The sequence below is a fragment of the Talaromyces marneffei genome, chromosome 2, assembly GCF_009556855.1.
Source record: "Talaromyces marneffei chromosome 2, complete sequence".
Classification (NCBI taxonomy): domain Eukaryota; kingdom Fungi; phylum Ascomycota; class Eurotiomycetes; order Eurotiales; family Trichocomaceae; genus Talaromyces; species Talaromyces marneffei.
In genome coordinates, this window is record NC_072349.1 from 1,824,838 (window position 1) to 1,840,096 (window position 15,259).

General features: G+C 46.9%; 7 protein-coding genes across 7 annotated transcripts; 4 read left to right on the plus strand and 3 right to left on the minus strand.

Annotated features, from left to right (window-relative positions):
• Positions 1 to 690: 690 nt before the first annotated feature.
• EYB26_003013 (uncharacterized protein) lies at positions 691 to 1,856 on the plus strand (the record flags this gene model as incomplete). Its single annotated transcript, XM_054262317.1, has 2 exons — positions 691 to 1,232; positions 1,295 to 1,856. 2 exons carry the CDS (start codon positions 691 to 693, stop codon positions 1,854 to 1,856), a joined length of 1,104 nt encoding a protein of 367 aa, XP_054118292.1.
• A 365-nt stretch (positions 1,857 to 2,221) lies between these two features.
• EYB26_003014 (uncharacterized protein) lies at positions 2,222 to 2,750 on the minus strand (the record flags this gene model as incomplete). Its single annotated transcript, XM_054262318.1, has 3 exons — positions 2,222 to 2,266; positions 2,339 to 2,627; positions 2,695 to 2,750. The coding sequence occupies 3 exons, from the start codon at positions 2,748 to 2,750 to the stop codon at positions 2,222 to 2,224; spliced, it is 390 nt and encodes a 129-aa protein (XP_054118293.1).
• Positions 2,751 to 3,290: 540 nt separating this feature from the next.
• EYB26_003015 (uncharacterized protein) lies at positions 3,291 to 4,362 on the minus strand (the record flags this gene model as incomplete). Its single annotated transcript, XM_054262319.1, has 4 exons — positions 3,291 to 3,311; positions 3,371 to 3,579; positions 3,639 to 4,021; positions 4,283 to 4,362. The coding sequence occupies 4 exons, from the start codon at positions 4,360 to 4,362 to the stop codon at positions 3,291 to 3,293; spliced, it is 693 nt and encodes a 230-aa protein (XP_054118294.1).
• Positions 4,363 to 4,826: 464 nt separating this feature from the next.
• EYB26_003016 (uncharacterized protein) lies at positions 4,827 to 7,190 on the plus strand (the record flags this gene model as incomplete). The annotated part of the gene is made up of 1 exon (XM_054262320.1): positions 4,827 to 7,190. One exon carries the CDS (start codon positions 4,827 to 4,829, stop codon positions 7,188 to 7,190), a length of 2,364 nt encoding a protein of 787 aa, XP_054118295.1.
• Positions 7,191 to 7,627: 437 nt separating this feature from the next.
• EYB26_003017 (uncharacterized protein) lies at positions 7,628 to 11,265 on the plus strand (the record flags this gene model as incomplete). The annotated part of the gene is made up of 17 exons (XM_054262321.1): positions 7,628 to 7,976; positions 8,028 to 8,108; positions 8,154 to 8,529; positions 8,579 to 8,969; positions 9,026 to 9,103; positions 9,154 to 9,213; positions 9,261 to 9,615; positions 9,671 to 9,767; positions 9,822 to 9,911; positions 9,962 to 10,145; positions 10,199 to 10,233; positions 10,283 to 10,364; positions 10,415 to 10,526; positions 10,588 to 10,792; positions 10,848 to 10,886; positions 10,943 to 11,081; positions 11,152 to 11,265. 17 exons carry the CDS (start codon positions 7,628 to 7,630, stop codon positions 11,263 to 11,265), a joined length of 2,787 nt encoding a protein of 928 aa, XP_054118296.1.
• A 230-nt stretch (positions 11,266 to 11,495) lies between these two features.
• Positions 11,496 to 13,505, minus strand: EYB26_003018 (uncharacterized protein; the record flags this gene model as incomplete). Its single annotated transcript, XM_054262322.1, has 2 exons — positions 11,496 to 13,258; positions 13,316 to 13,505. 2 exons carry the CDS (start codon positions 13,503 to 13,505, stop codon positions 11,496 to 11,498), a joined length of 1,953 nt encoding a protein of 650 aa, XP_054118297.1.
• A 386-nt stretch (positions 13,506 to 13,891) lies between these two features.
• Positions 13,892 to 15,005, plus strand: EYB26_003019 (uncharacterized protein; the record flags this gene model as incomplete). Its single annotated transcript, XM_054262323.1, has 3 exons — positions 13,892 to 13,933; positions 13,999 to 14,130; positions 14,181 to 15,005. The coding sequence occupies 3 exons, from the start codon at positions 13,892 to 13,894 to the stop codon at positions 15,003 to 15,005; spliced, it is 999 nt and encodes a 332-aa protein (XP_054118298.1).
• Between the last annotated feature and the right edge of the window lie 254 nt (positions 15,006 to 15,259).

A 15,259-nucleotide genomic window follows, 5' to 3' on the forward strand; every position in this document is an offset into this window, starting at 1 on the left:
AATCGGCTTGACGTCTCGCTTGCACTCGGCTTTCTTTGACAAGGGCTGGATTCCCTTTGTCATGTAACTAAGTTACCGGGACTGCGGAACGTCCGAAAAAGGGTGCTTACTCTTGTTGAATACCTGTCTTTCGAAGTACGTACTCCGTAGACTGCGGAAACTCGCAACTAACTTGTGAGTAGTCCAATTGATCCATGCCATGTTCTGTGTAAGCCACGGAAGTATATGGATGCTCTCGTTTTGAGGGAAGTTGTATCTTCGACATGGAATGACACAGGTACCTAAGCTGAACGGGCTATGCGCCTTGGAAGCCAGAATACACCTTCAACTTCAATATCTTTCCGACTCGGTCTGTGGGATAGTAGCCATGTTATCAATGGTGTATCGCAGTACTCTATCACATACTCTTTATCATAACCCAGTCAATACGGACACTAACTAGTGTAACTAGGTATTAGCCTTGCTTAGAAGTTGGCTGATACCCCGCGCGCTATAACTACCGTACCTAGTTGAGTAAGAATCCTCTCCAGACGGTCTGCTCTGAGGTTCTGAGATAATACTCCGTCACAGTCACAATTAATGAGCTTTCATCTAAGGCCTATGATGAGACTTCAATGTTTGAATTTTCTATTCTTTACGATAGGTACCGAACTTTTAAGCAGTTCATGCCCACAGGGTTAAAGGATCATAATGACATTTCCTCCACCATCTCCTGCGGAGCTAGCAGCATGGAGGGAGCGCGATGTGGAATATGATGCGAAGATTGCAGCCGCAAAAGCAGAGCTTGAACGGATCAAGGCAGAAAGCTTACTCACTCTTGACACCGAGAGTGTCGAAGAAGCGCAGATTGAGTACGAATGGGCGGTATACGATAAGTTATCTACCAGACGACAACTTTATCCCCGTAAACGGGCCATTTCGCCGTGGAATCAGTCTTATCAGAGGCCAAAACAAGAGTATAATCTTCAGACACAGTCTACTTTCTTCAGATTGCTACCAAGCGAAATCAGAGCACAAATATACCGAATGGTCTTTGGGAACCTGATCATTGAGATTTTTGCCGGATCTGGAGGATTTAATGGGCCCGAGCCTTCTTCAGATTATCGTGTCTTCCAGGGATCCAGAATTGTCGATGCCAATGGAGGAGGCAAATGGGCTTCACACCTCTTCGCGGACTTCCCCATCACTTACATGCCTCATATTGTTCCGCTTTTACAAAGCTGTCGTCGGATGTACGTCCCTGTCTGAGTGGAACACAAATTGCTGATCATGCGTCTGACATTCTTTGCTGAAGATATGCCGAATCTGTCGACATTCTATACTCAGAGAACGTCTTCAAAAGCCACGGACACCACAATGATATTGACTGGACAAAGTTCCTGCTCCATCAAAGATTGCAGACAATACGCTCCGCTCATTTCCAACTAAACCTAGGGTATCCATGGACCGCACCGTTTATTGGAACCGCTCTTGAAGTATACGCCCAGCTGAGAGCCTTGCAGAAGCTTTGTATAGTTGGAATAGGGGAGGGGATGATAGACTCGAAGCACGCGGACGTGATCGACGCAGAGCTGTGGAAGGAAAGAAAGCATATACTGATTCCTTTGTTCCGCAACTATTCGTTCATAAAGGATGTCGACATTTTTCTTCCCATTATGCAGAAGACTTTGGTTCAACAGGACAAGGATGCTGTCTGCGGCCCAAGATTGCATGGCTGGACCGAGGAGCAAAGGCGTGGCGAGAAGCCCGCTTTTTGTGCTTGCGTGCACCAGCCTGAGAAACTATCTTTTGGTAGAACTTCATATAAAAAGATTTGTAAGGGTAGTTTTTTAATTCTTCTGCGAGACGAAGCATAGCCCATGATGCCATGTGCATGCCTCATAAAACGTATGGGGGATTGTTGCTCCGCACCTAGATCTATCAAGAAACCGTTAATTGCCATGCTGCATACGCTGGCGATTTGGTTGTGAGGCTTCTGAAATCCTCAATTCCACTGCAGAATTCTTCAATCACTTTAGCAGACTCGATTTGCGCTCTGTTCCAGCAATCTCGTGGAGATGATGCTCTTTTTGTTATTCTTCAGTAATGATAGGTTAATGATGTGGTATCAGATGCATGTTTCATTCAAACTGCAATATACCTAGGAGTCATGATAACTTTTCCTCTTGCTCAAAAACTGACATATCCTCTATAATAATTAAACCACGACTTGTTATTTTGCTTAGTCCTGAGTGCGCATCCAATCCGCAAACTCCTGTCGACTTTTCTATAATCGTAACAGAGTCAATTAGCACTTGATTCCTATCTTGTGAGCAATAGGTGGGGAGAAAAAACAAACCCTAACGTCCCAAAATCCAGACCGAATCTCCAAGTTCTTATACGGATTCTTCGCACCACCCTCCCGTTCAATCTGGCCTGCCCATGCGCTATGTGTAACTGGCTTGAGTTTCTCAGAGCCCAAAACCAGACCAGTAGAAACCAAAACAACGGCAATCAATGCCTCTATCGTTATATCAAGGGGCACAACGGCGAAGAAGTTGGATGCTGATGTCGGAGTTGTGCTGGTTGCGCTGGCGACGAGGGCGGCGTTGCTGTAGAGGGTTGTGTGTTCGTGGGCCGAGTATCCTCTGATTATGGAAGTTAGATTTCTTGATCCGAAGAAGGATGATGTCTGATTGCATTAGAAATACTCACGCATGAGCCAGTAGGACAAGGCCAAAGAATGTGATGATGCGCGAGAGGAAGCCCATGGTGAAAAGAGTAACCAGGTCGGATCGGTATCTAAACCGGTAGCTCTGCTGAAGAGAATAAAGTGTCCGCTATATATTACCAACGTAGTCGCAGTTTACGTTTCTGTAATGAATGATATCGAAAGGTGAGGGAAGCAATGCTCGAAATATCTCCGATGGTTGGTTGCAGGGAATGTGGTTGATTCTCCAGCAGCTTAGCTTCTACGGGCACGGAGAGTCCCTCTAGCGCAAAACCCACCCACAATCACATACACAATTCTTTTACGATCATCCAGATATCTGTTTACGAGATTTGACACAAATCACTTTGAATGCCTTGACAGAGCTATGAACCAGAGCAAATAAGCTGATACGCATCAGTTGGACGCATACTTCCAAATATATTGTTTATGCCCAATCTACACCGGGCCAGTGTCTAATATTCAACAAAGGAAAAGAAGATCAGGGAAAGGTCATGATATTTCAGTGATCCTGGAAGACATAATCTCCGTATTCATCATCTTATTCTTCATATCATTAAGCATATCGCGTTTATCACGTTTACAATTTTTGCATAGCAGCCTATTGGAAACGTTAGTACAATCCCAGATTTTGGAACAACAAAGGAGAGATAAACGTACAATATCGGTGGACTGGACGTGGTCCTCATCCTCCTCGATCTGTTGCTGGAGCTCATCAGTGGAAACCTTCTCGTCCTCAACGACCAAGTTGATCTGGAGCTTCTTGATACCGAAACCGACGGCAACAAGCTTGGAGGCACCCCAGACAAGACCATCCATCTCAATAGCACGGACGTTCTTCTCCATCTGTACGAGATCGGTCTCGTCATCTGCAAGTAAATGATTAGAATCGCTGCGCAACTTTCTAGTAGAAAGTAAATCAACTTACCCCATGGCTTAACTTCTAAGGTAACCAATGACTTGGCAGCAGGCTTGGGCTTGGCCTCCTTCTTCTTCTTGTATTCAGCGAGACGAGCCTCACGCTCCTTGACAACCTCTGGGTCTTCCTCTTCATCATCATCACTGCCAAAGAGGTCGTCCATGTCATCGTCGTCATCGGCGGCAGCAGCAGGCTTAGGGTTGGTGGGAAGCTCTACTAACTCAGGGCCATAGGTGGTGTAGGCCTTGGAAGCGTCACCAGGCAGGGTGGAGAATTCTGATTCATATGTGGCAATGTGCTTGTACCAGCGAGCAACATGGGGGTACTTGGCGGCGTCAGGAGCACCGCTCAAGGCCTTGTATGTGACAACATCGGCCTGGGAAGGAGAGTGGCTGTTCGAGAAACATTAGTTAATACCGATCTCCTCGAATCAAAACAGCATGAATGCGAATGCAGAAAGCAAAGCCTATCAAGTGCCAAAACAACGTCAGAAGCGCGATTGCTCGCATTGTGTGTAGTCATACAGCGGTGTCTTAAGCCGCCTCCTAAACACGGACCAATTTTATTTCATCATAAAAGCAGAAGCACAGAAAGAGAAAAGCCAGCAGATAACACGAGAAAAAACATGCAAAGTCCGAGTGTTGATCACTTACCCAACGATGTAGCTGCGGGTGGAAAGGAAGTTGTTGGCGACGGCGAGGCCAGCGTCGGATGTAAGGTCGGTGAAACCCATTGTGAATAAAGGAAGATTGATATGAGGAAATGAATATGTCTTAAAAGGAGGAGAGCGTTGAGATGTCAGGAGGATTGGACAGGGAGGGAAGAAGAGGATGGCCCAACGTGGTCTAAAATTCGGGATGAGAATTTTCTTTTTGCTTAGCGGGAGCCCCTCCTTTGCCGTCCAAGGGGCTCATCACGTGACTGTGCTGTTGCCAGCCGCCACAATTTTTCTTCTTTTGCGCACGCCGCGCTCCCGAGGAGCTCAGCTCCCCGCCATCCCATTCCGGCGAGCTCCCTCTTACTTAGTCTTTTACGTCGTTGGCTGCTTCCAGAAAGCTCTCCAGTGGTGGTCTGATGGCTTGCCACTGCGTTTCAATCAGCATGTAAATACAGAGCACAATATCACTCGCTGCCTTAATTCCTTGCAATTAATTTATTCCTCTCCCTGTAGCACCGTTGCAGGAACCGACTTACACCATGTTGTCTGCCACAAGCCGAACTGCGCGGCTAGGCCTTCGTCGGCCCTCAGTAGTCACCCCTGCTCGAAGCAGCTTCTACGTTCCAGCTTCACGGATCCGCTTCTATCCTTCTAGTCAACCCAAATCTACATATTTGTCAACAATACCTTTGCGAAGCTATGCCACAGGTCGTGGCCCGCATCCACCAGGCGGCACACATCGTATGAATGTAGGCGGAGAACCAGAGAAATCCGCCCTCGAGCAGTTTGGTGTCGATCTCACCGCAAAAGCCAAGGCCGGAAAACTCGATCCAGTCATTGGAAGAGATGCAGAAATTCACCGAACGATCCAGGTTCTTTCGCGACGAACGAAGAACAATCCCGTCCTTATCGGCGCCGCCGGTACTGGAAAAACCGCAATTCTGGAAGGCCTAGCGCAAAGAATCGTGCAGGGAGACGTGCCCGAAAGTGTCAAGAATAAAAGGGTCATTGCACTGGACCTGGGTTCCTTGATTGCTGGAGCTAAGTTCCGAGGGGATTTTGAAGAAAGGTTAAAGTCAGTATTGAAGGAAGTCGAGGACGCAGAGGGCAATGTGATCCTGTTCATCGACGAGCTGCATACTCTACTCGGTCTTGGAAAGGCTGAAGGTAGCATTGATGCAAGCAATCTGTTGAAACCGGCATTGTCCCGAGGCGAGCTTCAATGTTGCGGCGCAACGACCTTCAATGAATATCGTTTGATCGAAAAAGACGTGGCGCTGGCACGTCGCTTTCAAGCTATCCAAGTCAGCGAACCGTCCGTCGCTTCTACGATTTCTATCCTCCGTGGTATCAAGAATAAATATGAAGTACACCATGGTGTGAGAATCACAGATGCTGCTATTGTTGCCGCTGCTACGTATAGCAACCGCTACATCACGGATCGTTTCCTCCCTGACAAGGCCATTGACTTGGTGGACGAAGCCGCCTCAGCACTGCGGCTGCAACAAGAGTCTAAACCCGAGTCCATCCTCGAGTTGGATCGCGAAATCACGACGATACAGATTGAGCTAGAATCTCTGCGCAAGGAAACAGACGTCACAAGCAAAGAGCGTCGAGCGAAGCTAGAAGAAATGCTAAAGACAAAGCAAGAGGAAGTCAAGAAACTCATGGATATCTGGAACAAGGAAAAAGAGGAGATTGAAGGGATCAAACGGACTAAGGAAGACCTGGAAAAATCGCGCTTCGAATTAGAAAAAGCACAGCGTGAAGGAGACTTCGGAAGGGCCAGTGAGCTTCGTTACTCCGTCATCCCGAGTCTCGAGGCCAAATTGCCCCAAGAAGGTGCCGACCTTGAAACCAAAGACGCATTAATCCACGACTCAGTCACAGCGGACGATATTGCAACTGTGGTTTCACGTACTACCGGCATTCCAGTGAACAAGTTGATGTCCGGAGAGGTTGAGAAACTGATACACATGGAGGACACCTTGCGGCAGTCGGTACGGGGTCAAGATGAGGCTCTGTCGGCTGTTGCAAACGCTGTCCGGATGCAGCGAGCAGGTCTAAGCGGTGAGAACAAGCCCTTAGCATCTTTCATGTTCCTTGGTCCCACCGGTGTCGGTAAGACGGAGCTATGCAAGAAGATGGCAGGCTTCCTCTTCTCCACAGAAAGTGCAGTTTTGAGATTCGACATGAGCGAATTCCAGGAGAAACACACAATTAGCCGTCTGATCGGATCACCAGCCGGCTATGTTGGTTATGATGACGCCGGTCAGCTCACCGAGGCTGTTAGGAGAAAACCTTACGCTGTATTATTGTTTGATGAATTCGAAAAGGCGCACCGAGACATTTCAACACTTCTGCTACAAGTCCTCGATGAGGGCTTCTTGACGGACTCTCAGGGCCACAAGGTTGACTTCCGAAACACGATCATTGTCTTAACCTCCAACCTAGGAGCCGATATCTTGGTCGGAATGGATCCCTTGTATAAGCATAAACTTAAGGATGAGGGAGATGTTCCTGAAGCTATCAAAAAAGCTGTCATGGACGTTGTACAAGCTTCATATCCTCCGGAGTTTCTCAACCGCATTGACGAATTCATCATTTTCAAGAGACTGTCCAGGGCTGCTCTCCGTGACATTGTAGACATCCGACTCAAGGAGCTACAAGGGAGATTGGATGATCGACGAATGACTCTCCAGGTTGACGACGAGACCAAACAGTGGCTTTGTGAAAAGGGTTATGATCCACGCTACGGAGCTCGCCCACTCAATCGACTCATCGCGAAGGAAATCGGCAACAGACTCGCTGATAAGATTATCAGGGGCGAGATCACCCCTGGACACACCGCACGGGTGAAACTCGATAAGGAAAAGGATTCCTTAGACGTTGTCGCTGTCTAATAACATGACTTTACTTTGCTAATGGAAAGTATATTTGACTGGGTGTATGGGGTTTTCTATCCTTTTTGCTGTATTTTGGTGTTATTAGTTTCAGTGAGTGTAAAATTGTGGCGTGGGGGGGGGGTGGGAAGTAGGTCCTCGTCGTACTTGTATTGTCATCTTGGTTGATCTCTCTGAAATGTGTATTATAGGCAACGCCTCTCTTGTGTAGATAATTCAACGTCTGTATCAAATTAAATAAGAATGCAACTCTCAATATATTTCTGAAAACTGGCTGAGCTTAACTCTCGTTCGAAAAGGGAGGGGGTGGTTGCCAGCCGTGTGTACAAAGGGAAGGAACGAGAAACCACACAGCTATCCATCTCCTTCCAAGCACACTGTCATTCAACTCGACACTCTGGTTCTCATCGAAAAACGTCTCCTGTGGCTATTGAGACATGGCATTGTCAAAAAGGAAAAGAGATCCAGGACCAAGAAACTCTTTGAGAGCTTCAAGTGCTCAGCGAAGATTTGCGACGGATCCTGTCAATCCGCTACGATTGCGACCGCTTAGTCCTGACACCTTCATCACTTCAGGCCTAGAGCATGTACAGAGTAGCAGACAGCATGGCCTGCATCCTGCAGTTGATGAAGATGAAAACCTTGTTGATGACTTGGGCGAGGTTGTTATGGGCATCGACATCAAGGAGGAGGGCACAGTTGGATGCTGCTTCTACATCGCTCGTGAGGAAAGACTCAGCATCCTCAGTGACGTCCAGTTCGGTGGGAAGGATTTTATCGATACGCGTGGGTTTGTATGTTGAAAATAAGATTTATCTGTTACTAATTCGTCCTCAGTCAAGGTCGAAATCAACCCGACCACCATATTGACCTCAACGCGAGCGGAGGAAGCCACCATGAATGACATACGTCAATTTGGTGCGTAAGATGCTCACATATATATAGTTTTGCTGATAGCTCTAGATAATGCACTTCGCCTTCCGTATCGCATAGATGTTCGGCCGATCCAAGAGTATAGTGTCGACGGCGCAAAGGCGAAGTTGGCCGAGTTGGAGATCTTCCAGCAGGAAGAAGACCTTGCACAATTCCTCGTTCCCGGTGACGGACTAACTCAACAAGCTGAGGAGGTGATTGCAGAGAATGCAGGATTCTCCTTCGAAAAGGGGAAACTCCTTCGGCTTGGAGGAATAGTTGATATTGAGAATTCAGTCTCACTGGGATGTACAGGAGCAGTACTTGCGTATGTACAAAGGCGAAGCACAGAACACAACAGCTTGGAGAATAGCATTGCTACTTATGCTGTTAGATCAGTTGAGACATTTTTTCTCAAAGGAACGATGTGAGTAGCCCCGAAGCATCAAATGTGTACTTATACTGACGAGCCAAAGGCATGTCAATCTAAATACTCTATCTTCGCTCCAGATAATGCAGACTGAATCCCATCCGAACTCTTTTAATCAAGGTCCCCGAAAGACATCATCACGAGCAAAAGAAGACCTCTCGCTATACGGATTATTCCACCAACATCTTCTCACCCCGCAGGGCAAGAGTCGTTTGAGACAATACTTCTTGCGTCCTAGTGTTGACCTTGATGTCATATCAAAAAGGCACAAGATCTTAGATCTCCTTCTTCTGCCTGCCAATAAAAGTACTCTGCAGAAAATGTGCAGTTGCCTCAAGAAAGTCAAGAATATGTGTCCGGTCATGACAACCCTCCATAAAGGTCTTAGTAGTGCTTTCGGTGGCTTCAAAGGCACCATATGGGGCAGTTTGCTAAACGTATGCCACTAATATTTCTATGACTCTCCGATCTACTATACTAAATTGTAGTTCAGTTCGCAACACATACGTTGGACCTCCAGGAAGCAGTCCGCGAGATGGGTTGTCAGGATATGGTGTCTTTTCGTGAAAGGGTAGGCATCGAAAATCAATTCCATATTCCACATTGCTAACCATCTTCAAGATGCTTGAAACTCTGGATGTGGGAAGCCTCCATGCAGTAGGAAGACTTATATATCAGACGGTTGGCATGCAGAATTCCACTGTGTTATGAAAACTGACCGGGATCAGATAGATATTGAGGACTCGCAAGAGCAGCAGAGAACAGTCATTAAACAAGGCGTGGATCGTGACCTAGACCTCCTCAAAACCCGATACAATGGCCTGGACGGTCTGTTGAAACAGGTTGCCATCGATGTTGCTTCCACCATTCCCGCAAATCTTCAAATCGAGGTCAATGTTATCTACTTCCCGCAACTAGGCTTCAACATCGCCATACCTTTTGATACTACAGGACGTGCTGCTTATACGGGAAGTGGTGGAACGTGGGAACAAGTTTTTACGACCGAGAATAGAGCTTATTTTAAAGATGAACGAATGAGAGAATTGGACGAGAAGCTTGGCGACATTTACAGTCTCGTTTGCGGTAAGACAGCTGACATGGTTTGCATAGAGTATATTGCTTAAAGGCTATTGTTCAGAAAGAGAAATAGAGATTGCCCACGAGATAGCACAAAATGTTCTAAAATACGAAAAGGTGCTCTCAGCGTGCTCAGAGCTCTGTGGAGAGCTTGATTGGTGAGCGAAGCTGTCTACTGTCCTGAAGTTACTTTGTTCTAACAAATGATTCAGCTACCTTGCGATGGCCAAAACTGCAGAAGCATACAAATTCGCTCGGCCTCAAATGTCCACAGAGAATGTGATTCGAGTCGAAGGTGGACGGTAAGAAATGGCCGCTATGATATAAGAGGGTTTTCTAATTGAGTCTCGAGGCACCCTCTCCAAGAGCTGATGGTAGCATCTTACATCCCCAACGATGTCAATTTGCAGGGTGGTTGTGGTACGCAACAGCCAGGGACCGCCATTCATTTTGCTGATCGCCAATACTCGAATACCCCAAGCATGTTGCTACTAACAGGGCCTAACTTTTCCGGAAAGAGTGTATACATGAAGCAGGTAGTATTTTATTTCTATTGTGAATTTAAATAGGTATCGCTGACCACGAGCAGGTTGCCTTGATAGTGTATCTGGCTCATATTGGAAGGTAAGAAAGATGGCTATACACTTGTCCGAAGGGAAACTAACATACATAGTTATGTTCCTGCTCTAAATGCAGAAATAGGTATAACTGATAAGATTTTGACTCGTATCAGTACCCCAGAGACTGTTTCCAAGGTAAGTCGATTGGGCTAGAGACAAATAACATTGGCTTAGGCTGTGTTCAGATTCAGAGCACATTCACGCTAGACTTGCAACAGATCTCACTGCTGTTGAAGTTCTCAACACGAAGAAGCTTGATCATTATTGACGAATTTGGGAAAGGGACTGATTTAAATGGTGAGTCTTGTGTATTTCCAAACATAGCTTGCTGAGACTCAACATGTGGCTTTCTTTTCAGATGGAGCTGGTTTAGCCTGTGGTATTTTCGAATATCTTTTAAGCCTCGGTGGTGAAAGGCCCAAAGTTCTTGCCGCCACTCACTTCCATGAAATCTTTGAAAATAGATTCTTGCCAGAGAGACCATCTCTAGGCTTTGGACATATGGAAGTCAGAGTTGACGAGGAAATCGCAAACGCCAAAGAGGAGGTCGCCTATCTCTACAAGTGAGTAGGCTTAAGTGACTCACAACGGATAGATTTTCAAACTGACTGATAACAGTTTCAAGCCAGGACGCAGCAATCAGAGCTTTGGAACACTGTATGAAATCATCATTGTGACGAATGTAAACCAAAGCTAATCAACATGTATATCAGTTGCGCTGCCATGAACGGTGTCGGTGAAGCTATCGTTGCGAGGGCAAGCGAATTGGTGTCATTGTCAGCCCGAGGACAAGACCTCGTCACAGCCTGTGCCAGGATGTCTAAACAAGAAGAGGCGATCTTGGAGACAGCGGTTCGTGCCATCTCCTTGCAACGAAAATATTTCTGGAAGTGGATAGGCTAATTGTTATTTTCATTGATAGGAGTCTATTGCCCGCAGATTTCTGAGCATGGATCTATCGACGAACATGCGAAGAGATATCAAACAGCATTTAGCAGATCTGGTAGCAAATAGAGCGGTCGTCACATCTGATTGATGAGTTCTTAAGTTTATGTCGAATTACCCATGTATCAAAACATACATACGGATGTGACGATAGGGAAACAGGGGGTGTCATTTGATTAACAAGAAAGATTGTTCATGTTCATATAGGTATCTATAGAAAATGAACCATAAATGCAATATGTACAGGTATCCTAAATCGATGCTGATTGCATCACACATACAACGCCATAAACAAATATTGACACAAAACACGCTTTTTGATCATAGCTTAACACTCTTGACAAGATTCTTCTTGATACCCGTAAGCTCACCAGCGTAACCTCCACGACCCTCACCTCCCTTGTACACTTGACGGATACTAGCAAGCTTCTTCTTCTTCTGCTCAAACTTCTTTCTTTTCTTGACACGCGGATTGCGTACGTCCTTGTTCCGCTTCGCAGTCAAACCTTTGTTCTTCTCAATCTGGTATGTAATACGACGTTTACCGTCGGGTCCAATTTCTTCAACTTCTTCGTAGCGCTCTCCTTTCTGAGCGGCCTCGGCTTCCTCAGCGCGAGCCTTTTTGTCTGCTTTCTTCTGCTTGTTGCGAGCGGCGACCATGTCGTAGTACTCATCGTCATCTGTGCCGGCGGCATCGCCACGGACTTCGCGCGCAAGACGGTGATCCTCTTCGTCAGAGTCACCGCCCAGCTGTTCAGTCTCGTTGGCTTGCGCACGACCACGCCTCTCAGCTTCCGCGTTGAGACGTGCCTGGCGGTCCTTGAGACGTTCTCGGTATGGTAGATCTTCATCACCACCAGCATTTCGGCCAGCGGCGTTTCGTTTATTGGCCTTTTGCGCAATTTGAGAGGTATAGAATCGCAGAGAGCGCTTCTTTCGAGCCTTTTCTTCGGCTTCGTGGGCGGTAAGGGCGTCCTCGTCGCCGAGGTCAGAATCATCGTCCTCTTGAGGTTGAGAGCCTGTGGTTTTCGATAGTGCTTTAGACTTTTTGCTGGATGTTTTGACCAAGTCGGCCAGATCGGCCAAGCCGGCTTCAGCCTTCTTGATCTTTTCGGCACGACGGGCTTCGGCTTCGGCGCGTGCTTTCTCTGCTGCTTGCTGTGATTTGCTCAACTTCTTTTCTTTCTGGGCTGATTTGGTCGATTTCTTTTCTTTCGAGGATTGCTGTACAGCTGGTTCGAATTCAACGGACACTTCCGAACCTTCAACCTCAACGTCTTCTTCGATATTTTCGGATTCCTCGGGGATACTCCAATCCTTGACAGTTTCCCATTGTTGTCTGCATTTAACTAAGGATCCCATGATAGGATGATCTCGCAGTTCTGTTGGCGACAGAGCAACCGTTTTTCCATCACCATCCTCTGCGGGAGACGTAAGAAGAGCAAAGTACATGCTGATTGATCCAAGGTAAGAAGCCAGTGCCCGAAACTTAATAATTGGTACTGGAACAGACGTCTCAGAACCGTCCATAGCTTCTTCCGCTTTCTGGGCGTCTGCCAGAATAGTTGTGTACTCAGTCTGGAGGTCGACAAAGTCCTTTGCGAGGGGTTCGAATTCGGGATACCTCGTCTTCAAGACTTTGAGTTTTTCCTCAGAACCCATGTCGTCTGTAATCTCCAGCTGGGGTAGTACCTCAGTAACAACCCCATCTTGGCCGTCTTTACTATCTTCGGGGCCCTTTCCAGATTCCACCCAATCGATTTCGTCGAAGCCGAAATCCGCCTCTTTCATTGCCTTCAAGTGTTTCTGTTGTAGTCTTTTTGCTTCACTCTCTTCCTCGAGCGCATCGGCCTCTGTCTCGATCATATCGGCATTGTAATAGTCTTTTCTTGAGGAACCCCAGGCCTCGAGGCCTTCCTCTTCGTCCTCATCGTTGGCGCCTGCATCTGACTCTGAATCCGATACACCTTTTCGCTTGCTGGACGTGTAGTCGTTTTCATATTCGTCATCGTCATCGTCATCTAACTCGTCTTCGTCCTCGTCGTATCCGAGAACTTCTTCGTCGGAGGGTTGAAGGTCGGCTTCTGTATCCAAGTTGTGAATCTTAGGATTTCACTGCTTTTGTGTTTGTAAGAACATACCCTCTTCTTGCAACTTGCGCCTTCTCTTCGCTTCTGGACCTTCTTCTAACAAAACCTGATCGCGGCCGGCCATAAACTCATCTTCTGAGTTGTCAAAAGTCTCATTGATATTGTACTTCGTTCGCATGGCCGAATCATTTTTCTTGCCTGCCGACTGTCGGCTGCTAGCCTTTCTTTTTTTGGCTGCCATATTGAATTGGTGGCTCTAATGAACTGAGAGAAACACTCTCCTCTGGCTCGGCGATAGGAACTTTTTTCCTGCGTACAAAAATTTAGATATGCCGCTCTCACCGCCTTGGACGTCCCACACCAGCGGCTAGCTCTGAATATGACGGATACTATTGGTCGATTGGCGTACGAACTAACTATGTACAACTGGATACCTTAGTCATTTGGTCTCAGACAGATGAGAGCTAAACACTTCTGGTACTTGCAGAGCCTGGTATATTAAAGTTCAATGAGAGCGAGCTGAGCCTGCCTCTCCCTTTATACAAGAGTATCTTCATGGATTACTCGCAGGCAACTATTGCTTTTATTGCTATCATAGTAGGAATCATCACTTACTCGGCGTACAAGATGCTTGGTTTCGGCCCAAATCAGTTCCCCGTCAATGGCAAGGTAAGCTATCCGATTCGACTTGGTGGGATGAAACCATTGGCATGGCTAACATTACATTCCAACAGACAATACTCATAACGGGTGCCTCCGAGGGACTTGGCAGATCAATTGCTATTCAACTTGCACAAAAAGGCGCCAATGTGGTCATTGCCTCGAGGTCGGCTCACAAACTTGAAACGGCGATTGCAGACATCAAGGTGGGATGATTCCTTATCTGTATAGAACACGAGCTCACTGACAAGAACAGGCCGCTGCAGTGAATCCATCGACACAACGCTTCCACTTCATTAGCGCCGACTTGACAGACCCTGATGCCGCGGATCGCCTGTTGGAAGAGACCACGACGTGGAATAATGGAGTCGCCCCTGATGTTGTTTGGTGTTGCGCCGGATACTGTCATCCCGGCCTCTTCATCGATGTGCCTATCAAAACATTGCGCGATCAAATGGACACTGTGTATTGGACCAGCGCATACACTGCGCACGCAACGCTGAGGAGATGGTTGGTACCAGTTTCACAGACCACTGGAAAAGAACACCCGCCTCCACGACACCTCATTTTTACCGCATCCACTCTCGCCGTCTTCACTGTCTCTGGATACAGTCCCTACTCACCGCCCAAAGCCGCCATGCGCAATTTATCCGATGTCCTTGTGCAAGAAATCGAAATGTACAACGGTGCTCGTCGCAAGAAAGACGCCGATGCCCCCGCAACCGACGTCAAAATCCACATCGTCTTCCCAATGGGAATGACCAGTCCGGGCTTTGAGAATGAGCAAAAGCTCAAGCCGGAGCTTACGCATATCATGGAAGAAGCCGATAAACCACAACTCCCCGAAGAAGTTGCTTCTATCGCCATCAAGGGATTGGAGAGGGGCGATTTCCAGATTATCACAAACGCTATCGGCCAGATAATGCGATCAAGTGCGCTGGGCTCTAGCCCGAGGAACAATATCTTCTTCGATACGGCGGCGAGTTGGTTGAGTAATGTTGTATGTCTTTTCGTCATTCCGGATTTGGCTAAGAAGGCATTCAATTATGGGAAGCAGAAGGGGATTCCGTCCGCAAAGTGATTGTTAGGAATTCCTTGAGCACAAGTATGGTTATAGTCACGATTTTCTTGTTTGATACTCTCTCTAGCATTAATGTATATTATTATCCAAGATACCCTTGTAACCTTGAGTTCGCATGCTGTAAATGCGTTGTATTGCTCTATACAATAATCTATCTTCACTCCGCCGTTCATGGACATATCGATTGGAAGTGACATGGACACCAAAACATCAAAACTGGGATATCTCTACTCACAAACCAGGAACAATGTTGT